Source organism: Crassostrea angulata, chromosome 7, assembly GCF_025612915.1.
Source record: "Crassostrea angulata isolate pt1a10 chromosome 7, ASM2561291v2, whole genome shotgun sequence".
NCBI lineage: Eukaryota > Metazoa > Mollusca > Bivalvia > Ostreida > Ostreidae > Magallana > Magallana angulata.
The window spans coordinates 31,917,853-31,937,769 of NC_069117.1; the positions used below are offsets into that span (position 1 = coordinate 31,917,853).

Consider the following 19,917-nt stretch of genomic DNA (forward strand, 5'->3'; position numbering starts at 1 on the left):
AATCGATCTTATATGCACATAAAAGAAGCCTCATATTACCAATATGCATGTAGTTTCTTATCTTGTGTAAAGAAATATTGACCTTTTTTTTTATAGACGTCGTGACTCACCTCTATGTATGGTGACGTAAGTGACTGTGTTTATCTTAGCCAGTCATATAAAGTCAAAGTACTGGAAGAACAAAAAATAATAATAAAAACCACACACACACACATTTAAATTGTAAGGGTCAGGTCAAGAGATGGCAAAGCTTTCGATATGGGCAGATTCTTCATTTACGCCAACAAAGACCGCTCTATTTTGTGTCATGCGTTGGATGGGCGTAATCAGGCGATTTGAGAAAATAACCTTTAAATATGTATAGTCCTCCTGGTAAAACTTGTGTAAGTGTCAATCAAATTTGGCTTTTTTGTTGGTTAAACTACATGTATATATGAACAGTATGAACATTATTTCGTTTAAGGTGGCTCTACACACCACTTTTTGATGACGCAGTACGCGAAAAAGTAAATCTGGAAGAATGTAATCCCGGTACTGGATGATTTAAACTGAGGCGAATTGTATGGGGACCGCTCTTTTGAAATTTTTTTAAATGAATAGATATAATTTAATTTGAAAATTCATTAATTAACAAGTAATGTGGTATGTGACACCTTCACGTTGTGTCGTATTATTTATCGAAATAAACGATAGAATCAAGTAAAGTTTATAAAATAGTTTTTAAATTAGTAGTTTCTTTCACGTCACCGACATCTTACAGCGTAGCGCAGTGGGGTAGTGGGTTCACTACAAATCTGGAGGTCATGAGTTCGAATCCCGTTGAAGTATTTCAATCATAATATACTTTAATCCACATTAATATCGACAGATGTTCCTCACCACCTTAAGGGGATGGAAGGGTGGCTTTGAATTTCTCTCAGGTTGGGATACATAAATCCTATTAGTTAATTTTCCCCTTTATTTCTTTGACTTAGTTTTGCATTAAAGCAAATATATATTCACTTATTTAGGCCTATAATGAAATATGTATGTATTTATTATTTCAACATGCTATTAAGGAAATTTTCTTCAACTCAGAAATGAAAAGTCCCCAAGGTGTTTGGGCCTTGGGACTTAGGAAGGATAACTCTTACCTGCGGAACTTTCACACCAAATAAAGTTTGAAATATTTTTTGTGTTTATTTTCAATTATTTCCATTCAATTTTTTTTGTCACATTAATTAAAAAAAACATTTTCTTATAACATCAAGCAGCTTTTTCAGATGATTCGTCAACAGAGTAAGAAAGTATGAAAAATTATGTTTTGAGGAAATACTAAAAAAAATTGCAATAACAACATTTTTGAATGTTAAAAAGTGTTAATATGTTTTTTTTAAGGTGTTCGAAGGAAATATCCATCATCTGATCTGACAAAAAATTTCTCTCAATTTGTTAATAGTTAAGTTTTTAAAAATTATTTTACAAAAACATGAAAAAAAATCTTTAAAAATATCTATAGCATCCTTATCATCATTTTAATACTTGATAAGTATATGTTTTGTGGTCTTGAATTTAAAATGGAATAAACTGTGGGTGTATAGAGCCACCTAACAAGGGCCGCTCTGTAAAATATTTGGTAATTTTTTGTCCTTACCTCTAATCAATTAACACACGCAACGAAGTTGCGAGGGCTATACTTCAGTTTTCTGGTCCTTTAGTCAGTCAGCCGGTCCTGTTTTTTAAAGCGCAACTCCTTTTCAATCGCTGCACGGAATTTAATGAAATATTAATCAGGCTTTTAGGACCCAATTTGAAAATGTGTGTATTACCAGGAAATTCAGATTCCATTCTTTTACTAGAAATTTCAGCCTTTTTGAACTTAGATTTGTTTTAGTTGTTAAAGACAAAGGATTAAATGTGCATATCAACAGGAAGTGTTTTGCGAGTTATGCCCTTTCTCAAATCATTTTATGTTTTCAATGCACAACTTGCCATTTGTCAAAAACATGAAATAGGGGAGTGTGGGTTGTGTCATTTTCACAACGTCAAGGTTTTGTGATTACGGAACTCCACACAAGGCATTGAATTAATTTAATGTGTGGAGTTCCGTAATCACAAAACCTTGACGTTGTGAAGATGGGGTTGTGTTAACTTCCTCCCTCTTTTTTTTATTTTGAAAGATAAACAAAGACCAAATCTTTACTTAACAAAGAATTCTGATCTCTGTACCTCGCTTATAACTTAATTTAACATTCCAATTTTCGCCAATTACTCAAAATGCCCATGTCACCATCCTATCTATAAAGAATGGAAAATAAAAAAACTGATCTTAAATTGTGTCCATATCTCCTTTAAACAATTAAATTCCTGCCCCTTGTGTATTCCGAATTCACAGTTAGCGTCTGTTTTCAGGGATGTACTTCTTATCGGGGTTTACTCTGTGTCCACTCTAGGTTTACTCTGTGTCCACTTTAATAAACCCGAAGTAAACCTAGAAAGTAAACCCAGGCTTTAGTTGGTGTTTACTTTCTGTTAGGTTGGGTATGATCGACATTGTATATAATAACAGGTGTATTTTTTTTCTAGAAAAATCACTCAACCACTAACCATCCGTTGGCTCTGAATAAAGAAAAGGAGGAATTGTCCAAAATGTTAGAATCAAATGCCTTTCATTCGCCTTGTTAACCGTTTGATGAACAAAATATATAACAGTATAATAATACGTTAACTAATTGTAATCAATGCATTCTTTGAATTGTGATTATGATATGCTGACTGATTTTTTTTCAAAATTTTTGGATAACTTTGATGTTTTCGGAATGGTTATTTAAATGTTGTTGTTGTAGTTGTATTTGAAAACCCCCGCATTGATTAGTGATCCTTTATTATCCGGAAGGGATAGATACCTCCTACAAGGGGAAGATACCTTTTTCAATAACAATAACTCGTGTTTATGGCAAGACTGAATATATATATTTTTTTCTTTTGCAGTCTTAAATTAAAGTTTACATTTATATTATAATGTTTTCATTGATATTGATAGTTAAACTTTACATTAACTTTGATTTGTATATACGATAATTTTTAAAAAATACAAAGTTTAAGTGCAATCAATAAATGACAAAAGCTATATACAATGTATATACATGTATATATAGAGAGAGAGAGAGGAGAGAGAGTTGAACACTTCTATATAAAAGAAAAGAAAAAAAAGAGAAAGCAATGCTGTTATTAGTGTACAATCGCTATCCAAGCAAAAATCATTTCTGATTACACAATTGCGATACACAATTAATTCCGGTACACTTAAAGTTTTGGGATATCACATATTTCGATATTTTTTCTTAGCTATTAATTATATCATTAAGCAATGTTGTTATTCTTATGCTTTACCGTTTAAATGTTACCAAATATGTTTCCCTTTGTTAAAATATTAATGTAGTGTTTTTTTATTTACCATTTAAGATAAAAGACCAGTTTTGTAACGTTCAAATTTTTCAAGTCTTAATGAATATATCAGGCCCGTGTTATGTTTGAAAAAAAAAACATTAAGAATAAAAAAACTGTTTAATAGTCATGGAATTTTTGTGCGATGGTTTTACAAAACAAGCATCAGAGAAGCTTCCATGACGTTACTTCTGCTGTAAAATAGTGTAAAATTCCGACATCCTTGGAGTCGTAGTCTCGTTCAAGTTCATGACCATTGGGGCATCATGGCAAGTCTGTACTGCGATCTGTAACACGATCAATGTATAAAGTTAATACGACTTGATTTGTCAGTGGTCGTTTCCAATAGAAATGTTTTAAACTTCAATATGCGTAAAATATAACTATAAACTATGAATATATTATTGACTGGATACATAAAAGAAAATAATTGTAAGTCCTTTCAAATCATAACGTAGAGTTTTTTCTCAAATATTTTTTGACCTGATTCACACGCACATGTAATAAAACATTCTACAAATTTGTCAAGACTATATAGTGAAACCTTTCATACATCAAATGTTTAAACAAGAGGCCCATGGGCCAAATCGCTCACCAGAGCAACAATAGGCATGATAAAATCAGCTTAATGGATTCATAATAAAATAAATGTGGACAATGTGGTATATTACATGTAGATCCTGTTAAATAAAAATCCATTCCTCAACCTTAGATATTTTTGTGTTTATGATCCAGTCCCTTTTCAAACTGGATAATTTTATAGTCATATCACAGGTTGAACATTGCAGGTTTCAAAAAGATCCTTAATAATTGTTTATAAACGGGATATAAACCTACTTCACACTCTGAAACCCTTGTGAGGCCCAAGAATCGTCCAAGAGCCAAAGTCTCAACAATTTCAAAGAATTCCTCAAGTTTTTGATTTTAACGAATTTGAATCTATACTATTTGAATTGTTTTCACTTAAGTTTCATCTTTTCAATGCATTTTTTTGCAATTTTAAGATTTTTTAAAGATTTTGAGGATGTTTCGACATAAGTTTCAGCTTTCCTGGCTGACTGGTTTCTGAAAAAAAGATTTTTTGAAAAAGATTTAGTCTATATAATCCTATGTAAAAATTCGACCCCTCATTATGGCCCCGTCCTACCCACGGGAGTCATGATTTTTTTACAACATTGAATTTACACTAACTGAGGATGCTTCCACATAAGTTTCAGATTTCCTGGCCAAATGGTTCATCAGAAGAAGTTTTTTAAAGATTTACTCAAAATATAATCCTTTGTAAAATTTGCCCCCAAATTGTGGCCCCATCCTTCCCCTGGGGGTCATGATTTTCACAACTTTGAATTAACACTGCCTGAGGACCTTCCACATAGGTTTCAGCTTTTTTAGCTAATTAGTTTCTGAGAAGAAGATTTTTAAAGATTTACTCTATAGAGTTTCACAAATTTGAATCTTCACTATTTGAGGATGCTTCGACATAAGTGTCCGCTTTCCTGGCTGATTGGTTTCTGAGAAGATTTTTATGAATTTACTCTATATATTCCTATGTTAAAATTCCACCCCCTCCCCATCCTAGATCCGGGGTCTATGATTTTTTCACAACTTTAAATTTACACTACCTGAGGATGTGTCCACAAAAGCTTTAGCTTTCTTGGCCAAATAGTTCTAGAGAAAAAGATTTTTTAAGGTTTCTCCTAATTTTCTCTCCTTGTAAAAGGGCGTGGTCCTTAATTTTCACAACTTCGAATTCTCTTTGCCTAAGGGTGCTTTGTGCTAAGTTTGGTTAGAATTGGCCCAATGGTTCTGGACAGGATGTTGAAAATGTGAAAAGTTTACGGACATACAGACGGACGACATACAAAATGTGATCAGAATAACTCGCCTGAGCAAAAAAGTGATAGCTAAATACCAATAAGAATGAAAAGATTATTATTTTTGCGTCTCCCAAAATACATTGATTTCGTGCTGTTGAATTCATTGAATTACAGAGGGAATGAATTTCTCCCTGATCATTGCAATAATTCGTAGATGAGATAAATTTACATAAATTAATTAAATATGGATGTATTCTTTGAGCACGTTATCTTTAATCTCAGTGTTTTGCGTTGGTTTAGCTTTCAATGTGAGTTTAATTAAAATGGACGTACTGTTAGACCAATGACTACACCATCAGTGGTTTTCGTGCAATCAATTAAGAAAGCCGCCATGTTTCCTTGATCAGAGAAAGTAGAGATTGGAGTGTATGGAGAAAATTCATCATTTGAACACTCCGTCTTGACCTGCAGCAAACATTGTTGAAAACTAGTGCAGAAACATGCAAATATTCCTTAAAACGAGATTTATATTAACGTAATGCATTAAAATCTATATGCTTTCCTGAAACCACAAAACTTTATTGACGTCTATATTAACAGAGCGGCTATGCTCTGAATTTAGGCAAATTAGTAAACCCTTTAATAGACAACGACAACTGCTCATTGTGCCATGAAATATAAATATATAGACATGCACTTGTTATCCTAGAGTTTTGTTTCAAAACAAGATATCTGAGCCAAATATAATTTATTTCGATTGAACTCTGGGAATTAGAATGAAATTATTTTCTTTTGTGGAAACGTCAATAACAGTAAGGGGTGGGGCTTATGGTTTTGTCGGTAAGTCCTGTTCGATATGTATACATTCTGGCGTTCAAACTTTAAAGTGTATGATTGTGGTAATCAGTACTTGATAAGTTTCTTATTGAGTATACCGGTATAGGGGTAATGTGCTCTTAAGCATATATATGACATGCTGCTTCTCTAATGAAAACAGAAGTTTTTAGATATGGTTGGTGTTGAATATTGCAGAAAATTGATGTTAAATATTACAAATTCTGTGTGAGTGACTTTCTGAAATGCAAGAACGCAAATGCAAAAAATACATATTGTTTCTGTTTCCGGTGTTTATTGTTCTTGTTAGGTGCAAGTACAAAAAAAAATGCTCACTAGTAAAATTCCCGCTCTGATGTGAATATGCTAAATAAGCAAATTCAACATTTAAGAGGAAGTTGACGTCCGATTGGTACAAAAATAGATCCCAAGATATGGCATAGCTATATGAATAGTGTTAAAATATTAAGCATCTGGGTTTAATTGTTGCTGCAAAATCCTTGACGAAAGTTTGTTAGAAAATTTTGGCTGAAAATAAACAAAATCGTCATTTAATAGGAAGTTGACGTCCGAATGGTACAAAAATATATCCCACAATTTGGCATCCCTAAACACAAAGTATGTTTAAATTTTAAGCATCTGCGATAAATAGTTGCTGGGAATTCTTTGACGAAATTTTGTTTGAAAATTTAGGCTAATAATAAACAAAGTCCTCATTTAACAGGAAGTTTACGTCCAATTGGTACAGCAATACATCGCATGCTTGAAGTAGATCCAGTGCTCTGTGATGTCAAACTTTATTGTAAAACTTTGAATTCTTTAAAAATTGTGCAAGATAGTTTTATATATTTTATGTGAATAGAATCACATGGAAGTAACTAGAATTACTGTTAATTCAAGATATTTTCGCAGCTTGATTTTATCCTAAATTTCCAAATTTATATACACCTATTTATGTTAAGGGGAAATAATTTTTTTCTGACCTTTCTCTCAATTGTATGTCTAAATGCTATATTTTCTTATCCCAATAATTCATTTTAAATATGTTTGTGGTTTTACTTTTCTGACACAGTTAACAATAAAATGAAACAAGATAAACAAGTTTCTGCCTACAAATATTTTACTTTTAACAAAAAAAAGTACGGTTTTCTGAGGCTAAATTATGCTTTAGTTCATGTTTGTCTGACATCTCAAAAAGTGTGATGCCATGTATATTTTTTCTTATAATTAATGAAATTGAAGTCTATTAAATTGAAATCAGTTCTGTTTTTCAACTTTCATCAGAGAGTTTTACGCGTATGGAGTTACCTTGAACAAATATTGTGTAAAATTTTAAGCATCTGCGCAATTTACAGTTGCTTAGAAAAACGTGACAGAAATTGTTGTTAAGGACAGACAGACACAAGGGAAAAACAGTATACTCCCTTCTTCTTCAGAGTGGAGGTAAAGTAACACTGGATATATATTGTATTTACAAGTATACTAGAAACTAGTGGGTATTGTTTTTTTATACAAAAAAACACATGTCTCCCCTTCTCCCAAAGGATTGTAATATGGGGCAAATTTAATAAGTGAAAAAGAATGAAGTCAGCTATATGTTAGATATCATCCATATATGATGCAGTTTAGAAAATGAATTAACTTGAGACACAAGATTGGTCAAGGTCAAAAATTATGGAGGCGTGCACTCCTTCTCAATACCATCTACCTATGTTCCAAGTTTGAAGCCTTAATGTCAAAAGCTATCCAAGTTACCACCCAGACAAAATTTAATTTTTTTTAATTTGACCTTGAGTAAAACAAGGTCAAGGTCAAATATTAATCAATAGTACACCTCAGTGTATTATAATTAATCTTTGTGTAAAGTTTGAAGTCCTTCTGTCAAAGAATATTTAGGAGGTGAACAATGAAGTTTTTTCTAATTTGACCTTGAAATATAATTTTTAGGTCAAGGTCAAAAATTTTGGTAAGGTTGAACTGGACTATATACCATCTATGTATGATACAAGTTAAAAGATTGTATGATTAAGGAGTCTTGTGTTATGGTCCGGACTATATATTTTATAAAACGCTTGACCTTGAAGAAGATAATAAATCAAGGTCAAAAATTTTGATGGCGTGCACTTCTTCTTAATACCATCTACCTATGTTCCAAGTTTGAAGTCTTAATGTCAAAAGGTATCTAAGTTATCACCCAGACAAAATTTAATTATTTTTTCTCAAGTTGACCTTGAGTAAAACAAGGTCAAGGTCAAATATTTATCAATAGTACACCTCAGTGTATTATAATTGTTCTTTGTGTAAAGTTTGAAGTCCTTCTGTCAAAGAATATTTAGGAGGTGAACAATGAATTTTTTTCTAATTTGACCTTGAAATATAATTTTTAGGTCAAGGTCAAAAATTTTGGTAAGGTTGAACTGGACTATATACCATCTATGTATGATACAAGTTAAAAGATTGTATGATTAAGGAGTCTTGTGTTATGGTCCGGACTATATTTTTTATAAAACGCTTGACCTTGAAGAAGATAATAGGTCAAGGTAAAAAATTTTGATAGCCTGCACTTTTTCTTAATACCATCTACCTATGTTCCAAGTTTGAAGTCTTAATGTCAAAAGGTATCTAAGGTACCACCCAGACACAATTTAATTATTTTTTCTCAAGTTGACCTTGAGTAAAACAAGGTCAAGGTCAAATATTTATCAATAGTACACCTCAGTGTATTATAATTGTTTTTTGTGTAAAGTTTGAAGTCCTTCTGTCAAAGAATATTTAGGAAGTGAACAATTCAGTTTTTTCTGATTTGACCTTGAAATAAAATTTTAAGGTCAAGGTCAAAAATGTTGGTAAGGTTCAACTGGACTATATACCATCTATCTATGATACAAGTTAAAAGTTTGTATGTTTAAGGAATCTTGTGTTATAGTCCAAACTCTATTTTTTATAAAACGCTTGACCTTGAAAAAGAAAATAGGTCAAGGTCAAAAATTTTGGTGGCGTGCACTCCTTCTCAATACCATCTACCTATGTTCTAAGTTTGAAGTCTTAATGTCAAAGGGTATTTAAGTTACAGCTTGAACAAATTTGGATGAAGAAGAATAAGAAGAATAAGAAGAATAAGAAGAATAAGAAAGTCGACAAAAACAATATGTCTCCCCTTTGAAAGGGGAGACATAAATCAACCTATCACAATTAACACCTGGCTGTTTTCTGACACACTCCAATATATATATATATATATATATATATATATATATATATATATATATATATATATATATATATATATATATATATATTTAAAAAAACACATTTGTTTATAATTACGGCGGGTCCCTTCTCAGCAATGTTTTGGTTAAAGTGATGTGATGTTTTTCTCTCTTGAAATCATTAGTGTGACATTAGCTATACAGTGTGTCTGGATAATAAGCGTGACATAAATCCAGTAAAGGCATGTCTGTCTTAAAGTTCTACGTATTTACGGTTAAACCAAAATCTAAAAAAAAAAATACGTATGTCATTTTCCGACAAATTTTTAGACATTTTCTATTTTTTAACGTTTTGAACACAATTCTCATACAGGTAAAAGAAGTTATGAATAATTATATATTCTTAAATCAAGCATTATACGAGAAACACATCAAAATAAATTTTGTTTATTGATAAACGGATAAAAATACTTTTTTTTTTATAGGGAAAATACAATGAAAAAGAAAATTATTACATTTTTTGAAAATATCTGAACATATTTTTGTGAATTTATGAATATAAACTTGCTTATTTCTTCTTTAAAATTTTATATTTGTTGCACTCGTTAGGCAAAAATACTCAGGGTTAATACTCTATTTCCTCTCTACAACTTTAAAAACATGTCCAATCCCATTTTAATCAATTTAACCTTGGGGAAAATGTCATTAATTAATCTTTCCTCCACATTTTATCAGTAAATTATTTTTGATTACAATGGCGTCTTTATTTTTTTAGAGAAAGACATGTGATGACTTTAAAATGTAATTACAATATTTTTTATGATTTTAAAGCCAATAATAACATGCAAACCTGTTCGCCCTTTGACCAAGAACTTCTTGCCTTCGAGTTACACTTGTTGATGACGAAGGCCTCGGACGTCTGGTGTTTGGTTGTACCGGGGCACGGCTCCGCCCTGCTGTCCTCTACGTGTAGATTCTCTGCGATGGACTCGATGACGCTGATCTTCTGGTGGTTGCATTCTAGTTTTACAAATGGTTGTTGGGTGGTAGCAGAATCTTGAAAATACAGATACAATTCATTTCATTTACAATTCAGGCAAAATATATACATTCATACACCAATCAAATTGCAAAGTTTTGAGTTATGCACTTTTGGGAAAGCTTAATGTTTGTGATCTCTAGGTATTTATCTACCTCCATATAGACGTTTGGGAAGACTGAGAGAAAGTACCAACAGGATAGTATAGTGTATGGATTGTTATGTGTATTTTTGTTTTGAAAATAATATGATATGGTTATATGAAGAAAGAAAAACCCCTTAACAACTGAGGTAAAACTGGATCTCTGAGTGGTATCAACAAATTGCAACCACAAGATAACAATAAAATCGAGGAAATTTTGATTGTATTTTAACCAAGGACACCGCAAAGCGTAGCACATGTAATTGAAGAGACATTTTTAAAAACCACTTTGAATTAAGATATTTCGTTTATTCCTATCCCCATGCACGCTCTGGGTGTATCCATGGGGATGGGTGCATTTACATGGTTTACAATCCTCCTATTACAAGTGAAAACACACCACAAACGTGTTAAACTTTAATTTAAAATATAATTTTAAAAATTGTCTTTATCCAGTGTCATACATTATGCATTTAAGCAATTAGTGTTCATATAGAAAATAAAACGTAGCTAAGATCTGGTGATTTAGTCTTCTGTATAGGAAATTCGAGTTAACATGTTGTCATTTAAACCCCAATATTTTAAAAAGAGTAATGTATCTACAGCGATTTACATGAAATGAATTACCGGTTTATCATGTTGCAATATTCGTCAAAGTCTCTTTCGAATTTTAAACCTGTTTTTCTTTAAGTAATTCGGCTCAGACCGCTGCTTGCTTTGATTAAATTAGGATGAACTCCCCTGCTTACTTCAGTTTTTTCACATTAGACATCCTTCCAACTTCCCGTTTCTTAAAAAAACCTTTTGCTTCTTACCTTTACAGGGCCTACATCCAACAAAATATCAAGTTGTTGATTTGAAATGTTTACTTTAACAAACCGAATGTCGTACATATAAAATTTCAAAGTGTTGTAATTTTAAGAATATTTTAAAAAATATATACAATGTAACAGAATTCCTTGAAAATGAATAGGATTTGTCCTTTAACCATGCTTATGAAGTGTAGGAAGTTTGATTATCATGCATACCAGGGTGTCTTTGAATCTTGCTGAAATGGTACACACATACATACTGGATATTAATTATCATGGATTTAATGAAAATCAGTTTCAAGTGAAAAGTTTCAACACACGGTCGTTCTTCTCTTGCCAAACTAACAGAACAGAAAAATTGTAACTAGTGGTTATTCAAGTGTGTTGAAATCATGATCACATGTGGCTACAAATAGGGGTCGATTTTTTTTCAAAGGATTAAAAGAGAACAAGCATTCTGAGAGTATTGCATAAGCAATACACGTCCCCTAACGGTTTGTATTATTCTATGAAAACTATGAATACATATATTTCAAAACTATTATAAACAAGATGTTATGCTTTAATCAGAGATAAAAGAACAGAGGAAATTCAAACTACATAGTTGATTTAGAAATTAAATAAAAATGGGTAAAAAATTATTCTAGTATAATTTTGCCAAGTCCATAAGTTATTTGCTGGTAGAAATTTGTAAAAAGAATGCACTGTTATGCATAATATCAATTCTTACCGTCTTCTGTACCCCGAATCAACCAACCCGATAAAGAACAAGATTGTAATAATACAAAAAACCCCGTCGATTAAATACACAACACAATGCTTGACACTATTTTACAGAACTTATTTGTTTGTTAGAAACAATAAAAGGAATGGTAATACACAATATTATTACTGACTACATACTTTCTTCGTTTATTCAATACACATCAAACCTGATAACAAACCCGAACATTAAAACATTGGAATATAAAAAATTAACTTTCTCGAAAATATGTCAACCAGGGGCTACAAAAACGAAACTTGATCTGTAGTTTGTCAATTTGAAGCTGTTCAGCAAATTTCATATTATTCCTCAAACGCATAAAGAAAAAAAGTGTGGAAAACTGAAGTGGGACACAGACGGACAGACAGACGGACGCAGAGGAAAGCTATAGTCCCCTCCGGTGAAAACCGGTAGGGGACTCATAATTGTAAATTGCTTAGATACAACTCAAAACTCTGGAATCCTGAATCAGAGGTTGTAGACTGTTTAACACAAAAATTTGGTGGGGAGAATAATTGGCTAGTTCCTCCCATTAATTTATTAGTCTCTTCCATAAAACATTTACTCTTTTGTAAGGCCTACGGTGTTCTTGTAGTACCAAACTGGCCGTCTGCTGTTTTTGTCCGTGTTATTTGATGAAAATTTATATTATAAGACTAATGTGAAAGGCGTGTTATTGTTTAAAAATACAAAGGAAATAATCATTCGAGGTCAGAACAGAAACTGGTTCTTTGGTTCTTAATTTTTTGGTTCTGGAATACTTGTGGTAAGATTGAATGCTACTCGTTTGTAATGAATGAAGATGTATTGCAGATGACATGGCTCCTAGTGCTTCTTATTAAATATAATTGTACTTGCTTATATGTGGCGAATACAAACAGTTGATTTATTGCAGTTGAATAATGGTCCTGATACATCAGAGGGTGTATTGCAGATTAGGAAGGTCTTAATACACCACATCTATTGTAATTTGAAATGAAGAAGATATTGATGTTTTATTAAACAAACATATTTTTCACATATATTTAAAGTGGGCAGATGGATGGGCATCAACAACGAAAGTAAAGATCACCGTCTTGAGAAACTCGAATCAGAACTACCTCGACATTGCATAACATCCAAGGCCGACAACACAGCAAAACAATAAAGGTACGCTTTTAACACCTTTTACAAATGGTGTAACAGCTTTAGCCCTGTGATTACTCCTTTTCCTGCTTCGGAAACCAATGTTGCATTGTATGTCATTCACTTGGCACAATACAAATCATCGGGAAAAATTCATTCAGCTGCGCATGCTATTAGCTGGGTACATAGCCTAACAGGCTAAAGACAGATGTGTATAAGACTGGTCAAAAAGTTTGTATAGCTAGAACATTCTGAGACACTGCCCTATAAATATCTTACAAAAGTTATTAGGATTGTCAAATGCTGACATGCATTCTTCTCAATACTTGTTTAGTTCGGTGTCTTTTTGTAAAAAATCTAATTCTTATAGACTTAAAACGGATAATCGTCCGATTTCGAATACAAGAACAGGGGAGATAGTATTTAACGCCCTTGATAAGATTAGTTTGAAAAAGTCAAAATTTGGTGTACATAGTTTAAGATCGGGCGCTGCTACTTCTGCAGCAACCGCAGGGGTTTGTGATAGACTGTTTCAAAAACATGGCCGGTGACGGTCGGATAGGGCAAAAGATGGCTATGTCAAAGAAAATTTATCTGAAAAATTTTCAGTCGCAAAAAAATCTTGGCATTTAGCGAGTTTTCTTATCTTCTTTATCTTCCAATTAATTAAACCAGCATTTTCAGAGCGCTTTACATCCTACTCACGAGTTTGTGTGTATTATGCCCTCCCTTCTTCACCCCTGCGAATGTTATTGTCATTTAAATTTTAGACCACGTGGTTTTATTTGACCCTTTCAGTTTCGCAGTAAAAATCCTGCCTCGTGTTTATAGTCTATTTTATAGAATCTAGGTACTTGTTGTCAAATATGAATTCTAGACGTATATTGATTTTAAACTTTATTTTCATTAATTGGTGGATAAAAAGTGTTCTAGAAATAAATGTGACAATAAAAAAATAGTTTTTTATCTGCTGTTGCAACAATTAACATGCGTAGTAGAGATCCCCCATAGGAATTAATTTTCGATCCGCGCCTGACCTAGTAATAACATCAATAGTGAAAGAGACTACACTATTTTATGCAGAATGTTCCTTGAAAATGGCTCGATATACTGAATTTTTATGCAAAACATTCACCCATTATTTTTTTTAAAAACATAGTATTGCACACCACAAGCTTCAAACATGGCTATGATTTTATTTAGCAACCCAATGATTATATTTTCAACCACTCTACACGTGGTTGAACACGAACGATAACTCTGTTCTGAATATCATCGTTAAATTTAAATAACCGCTAGATTGTGAAATAAGACATACATCTTAAAAGATTTTGATGTTTTAACATAAATCAAAGTAGGATATGATATGAAAATTGACCAGTTCTTACGTATTTTGAGAATATTATCCGAACACTTATACCTCCGCTCGAAATTTCACAGGAACTGAACAAATCTCGGTGATGTCTCGTGAACTTTCATTCGAGCACCTCTGGATTTATTACATACTTAGCAACGATAAAGAAAACATTCCGAACACATTCGCAGGGGTGTTCTTGGAAGGGAGGGCATATTGCTTTGCTGCTAACGGTCGGGCAACCAACAGTTTCCGTTCATTTTCTTCGCAAAGGATGCACATATTGAAATTAAATTTAGTATACAGGTCTATCAAAATAATATCTAAGTCAAGTTCGATTTTGGGTACGATCAAACAATTTTCGACAGAGTTGTGCGCCTTGGACGTAGAAAAATTTCAATTATCTGCAGTTTCAGTTCATTTTCTTCAAAGATGATGCACATATTGAAATGAAATTTAGTATACAGGTTTATCAATATAATATCGAGGTCAAATTCGATTTTAGGTACGATCAAGCAATTTTCGACAGATTTATGCCCCTTTGACGTAGAAAAATTCCAATTATTTGCAGTTTTACATCATTTTCTTCGAAGAGGATGCACATTTGAAATGAAATTTGGTATACAGGTCTATCATAATTATATCAAGGTCAAGTTCGATTTCGGTAAAGATCAAGCAATTTTCGACTGAGTTATGCCCGTTAGATGTAGAAAAATTCCAATTATTTGCAGTTTCCCTTCATTTTCTTCAAAGAAGATGCACATATTGAAATGAAATTTAGTATACAGGTTTATCAAAATAATATCTAGGTCAAATTTGATTTTGGGTTCGATTAAGCAATTTTCGACAGAGCTATTTTAAGTTTAACTTTTGGTACGATCAAGTATTTTTGACAGAGATATGTACCTTCAATTATTTGTAGTTTCCGTTCATTTTCTTCGCAGATGTTTCCAAAGGAGGTTGCATAGGTCTTTTACAAACATCTCTTGTTTTATAAATATTTTATGTTCGTTGGAGTAAAACGAATAAGAACATAAATGTATTTATTAATATAACTTCAACACGTGGTCGTGTTTGTTTATTCTTTACATCTATTGGTTGTTATTATTGTCACCTTGTCAGGTGACATTGATATTCATAGCACGGGCTATGAATGACCATGAAAGTTATTGTGTACTAGTAAAACCATTCGAAGGCTCTTTTTCGTGCAGTCATACAAGTCCTGCCCACCCTCCCAATGCTTCGTATTGTATAATATATAAATACTCACGATTTTGTGTTTATTTTATAAATATTTTATGTTTGTTTGAGTGAAACGAATAAGAACATAAACGCTGTTATTTGCGAGAAAGCATCCCCAGCTAGTGATTCAAGTTTATTGAATTCATGATCCAGGGCCACAATAGAGGGTCAAATTTATAATTGGGAATATATAGAGAAAAGTTTTCAATTTGTTTTAATAAAACCAATGTGGTATGACTATAAAATCATCTTGTTACCAAGGGGCTAATGTTTAATATAAGAATATCTTTAAAAACATTAAAAACAATTTCATAAGTGTCTTTCTACTAAAGTCTGTCCAAAGTTAATGTTTTCATCATTTTTGATGACTTTTTATTAAAATGAACACTTCAAATCGATAAAAGGGGATTAATTTAAGATGTTTTAATTGATACATCTGTTTTTACCCGCAGAATTTCACATGAATGATAGACACATCAAGCGAAGATTCAAAATGGGAAATGTTAACATGTGTTAACAATATTTAATAAAGAGGTACTCGGGACATTTTGCATAATCTTTTAAAGTTTTCATCCGACATCCGACCGCTAAAATCCCAGTAGTTTCATTTTTTAGTTGTGTATTGAAAATTGAACCAGTAGAGGGGGTGTTTCAAAACAACTACTCTGGACTTTTTCATTCTTGTTAATGGATATACATGTCGCTATGTTACATTTTCTTCAATCCAAAAAAACCTTGCAATTTGCTGGGAGCAACCTGAGTTTTTTCTCGGCTATTAAAAGGTATGTGAAATTCAGAAAACACAACTTTTTTACGATTACCATGACAGTGGCAGTGGTGAGACGTGTGCCCGAGAAAATGATAACTCCTACATTCACTTATCTGACCGGCACTGCACTGACAATGGCCGTCTTCGAGACACTCTGAAAAAAAAATAATGACGAATATAATCTCTCCATTATCCCCTCAATCTGACATATACTACATAGATAAAAGATAAAAAATTTCTTTATTCTAAATATTAATACATTTTAACAATGTGACCTGTTGGCCAAGCCTAAGGGCCTGATTCATTGATTTGACCAAGGGGTCATAAGTTTCACAAATTTGGAAGAGTGCATCATGGACATCATAACTATACATTCAAAGGCTTTGTATTGTCCCCCAAGAGCAAATTTTCTAAGATCAAATACATTTTATGTTATGCAAACTTTGGCTTATCCCAAGGGCCTGAACCCTTAACCCAGGCGCTAGGAATTTCACAATTTAAGCGAAGCGCTTCCCGAACATCATAACCACAAATTCAGATTTATCATATTTTCTCCCCTATTGTGTAAGGTGATAAACACATTACTCTTATATGGCTTTATTTGCTCCACCCTAAGGTCTTAACGCCCTAATCAAGGGTCCAAGAATTTCCCAATTTAGTGAGAGGCTTTAATAACTATCATAACTATGCATTTAGATTTTCGATTTATAAGGGAGTAGAGGAGCGAGCCTCGCATTTGGGTCTAACCCTCTGGTATAAGGCCATGAATGCCATACATTTAGTTTTATCCACATACGTACGAGAGAGTAACTTTTATCCATATACGTAGGAGAGAGAAACTTTTTGATTCATGCCTTTTTTAAGTATTTGGCCTCGCGAAATAAGCCCCTGGGTGGGAAGGTCATATATTTTAACAACAGTGTTCGTATTTTTATAGAAGCTTAGATAAAAATATAAATTATTATAAGGCGACGCTAGACGACGGACGAATCCAATGGCAATAAGTCACCCGAAAGACTCGGGTTACCTCAAAATGATACCTATGCATCTGCAAGAGTGATGGCGACAGCTACTCCCATATTGACAAGAGTGATGGTGACATTCGTCATCCCTCCAACAGCACTGTGAAATGTTCACTACAATAAAGTTAATAACATATGAAATTAAAAACAAACACACAAAAAATAAACTGTTTAGCGTTTTATAAGTTTGAGCTTTTGATCCGAGAGAAAATATAAAAATCGGATTCTATATAATAAAGAATGAAATTTAAAGATTGTCAGTAGTCAAATACCGGTACAAAGCAACAGGAGGCTGAGAAGAATTCCGTTCATTCTGTCTCTTTTCTGTGAAAAAAAAACCCGAAAGTGGTTTAGCAGTCACTGGAAGGGATCTTTTTACTATCAGAAGTTTATTATCGTGTAGTTTGGAATATTGACCTTCTCCTGTTTAGAATAAGGTCGTGACTGACATATAAATGTAAATGATTTAACGTTTTCCACTGTCTTGGTGATAACACTACGAATGAATTTTGTGAGGAATAGTCCAATATATTTCATCAATGACTATTTTAGTATTTAATCGTACAATTTCTGAATAATAAGTATTATATATAATTTAATAAAAAAATCAAACTTTGAATATTATGAGGTGATCAAGTACGGTCAGGCGTAATCAATTCTATCGTAATTGATCACCTTATAGTACCCAAAGAATGAACCCTTTTTTTTATTAAAGGGACATGGTCACCATTTTAGTAAATATTTATTTTTCGGTTCTTTGAAGTTAATTATGCTTCAATTAAGCATTTCTAATAGTCAACCGAAATTGAAGTGTCAGTCGTTGAGTCATAAGCCAGATACAGAGCTCACACTTCTTTGTTATGTAAACAAAGTTCAAGTCTTGTTTTTGTTTTTATTTTGAAAGTTGGAAAGAAATTCCAGCTTTTGACCTAAATTGATCGTGACAAGCTCTCGGAACTGTTTATTCATGTTCGAAACGAATTGACCGACCGAACAATCAGCTTGAACAAAAAGTTCTTACCGTTATAAAACTATGCAAATTGTGGATTCGCCATTTGCGTAATAAAAAGTTGAGATTTGAAACATTTGTGTGGAATAAAAAAAGTTTGTCTGCGAAGATCACTTTGAAGACGCATTCGAGAAAAAATTAATGGCAGAGTCGTTAGGATTTAAGTGCTCAAAAAGTCCCTCATAATTTGAGCTTTGCCAACGATTGTTAAAGTGGGACAAGGAGGCATGTTCATGAGACTATCTTAAGACTAAGATATGTCTCAGATTTATCTTATGACACATCTTAGGCATAAGAGAGTTTCTCAAAGCCGTTCAAACTTACGACACCTCTTAAAATTCATCCTCACTTTAAGACATCCCAATAGTTGTCTTATCCTCAATTAACTAAACAATAAACATGTAGATTGTGAACCATCACTTCTTAAAATAAGAGGAACTTGATAAATACACGATGTCGTAGTATTTTGGGATATAAATAGGTAAATAATAGATCTGGATGTACACGTATTTGAAATTATTGGAAGATTTGGCAATGAAGGATTCACTGAATATATCCAGCTATAATTTTTTTTCTTTAGTTTTATCTAAGTTAGAATTTAAAACAATCAATATATGAATAAATTATTTGCGGAAATGCTTACGTGGGGTGTGTTGGGGTGGTAACGAAGGATACTGTCTGATATTTAAATTTGCTTGTTGGGAAGGGGGGATCCGATGCCTGTTTTCAGAAACTTTACTATCTGATTTTATTATATTTGAATTTAACCATCCCCTTATCCATCCATGCATGACTTATGTTACATATATTGAGTACACAATCTGTTTTCAGAATTTTTTCCGTCAAATATTAACATGAAGATCTAAGTGAGATTTTTGTAATATGCAATTTATTAAGAAAATAATATGCTGCGAATTATATAATAATTTATCTGATCGAAAATATCATTGATAAATAAATGTAATCGTATGTAAATATAGTTCCGTTAGGCTGTAAGACAGCTTTTCCACAGGGGTCAACCCCGTTTTAACATTGATTTCAATGTAACCATAAATAAAGAAAGGGGTCGAACTCCGACCCAGATAAAAAACTACCAGCTCGCTTCAAAAGCCTAATAAATCAAGTAATATTTAAAACAATCGCAATATGCATGTATTTTTCAGAAAAGTAATGTCTGAGATACACTCCTGCCGAATTTCAAGTTGATGGATCTTAAAATAGCGGAGATATGCGTCATTATTCTCTCGAAGTCGCCAGTTTATTTTTACTCGGACATTTACCTGTCCAGGGCTCATAATGGGGTTGGTATGACAGCAGCAGTATTGCAACAAGTCGAGAAACATTCGCACTAATC

General features: G+C 32.6%; 1 protein-coding gene across 1 annotated transcript; it reads right to left on the minus strand.

The window, feature by feature from the left end:
- Positions 1–3,538: 3,538 nt before the first annotated feature.
- Positions 3,539–17,986, minus strand: LOC128192396 (uncharacterized). Its single transcript, XM_052865027.1, has 6 exons — positions 17,827–17,986; positions 17,573–17,668; positions 16,585–16,686; positions 10,137–10,342; positions 5,577–5,708; positions 3,539–3,713 (listed from the first exon to the last, which is right to left on the minus strand). Exons 1-6 carry the CDS (start codon positions 17,864–17,866, stop codon positions 3,612–3,614), a joined length of 678 nt encoding a protein of 225 aa, XP_052720987.1. The 5' UTR covers positions 17,867–17,986; the 3' UTR covers positions 3,539–3,611.
- Positions 17,987–19,917: the final 1,931 nt, after the last annotated feature.

Bases quoted from the DNA above. Each gene is read 5' to 3' on its own strand.
- LOC128192396 (XM_052865027.1), bottom strand. From the start codon at position 17,866: ATGAACGGAATTCTTCTCAGCCTCCTGTTGCTTTGTACCG. The intron at 10,343-16,584 runs GTAATCGTAAAA...TGTATTTTCAAG, and splicing joins TCACCACTGCCACTGTCATG to ATTCTGCTACCACCCAACAA. The intron at 5,709-10,136 runs GTTTGCATGTTA...TGTTTGCTGCAG, and splicing joins CTTGGTCAAAGGGCGAACAG to GTCAAGACGGAGTGTTCAAA.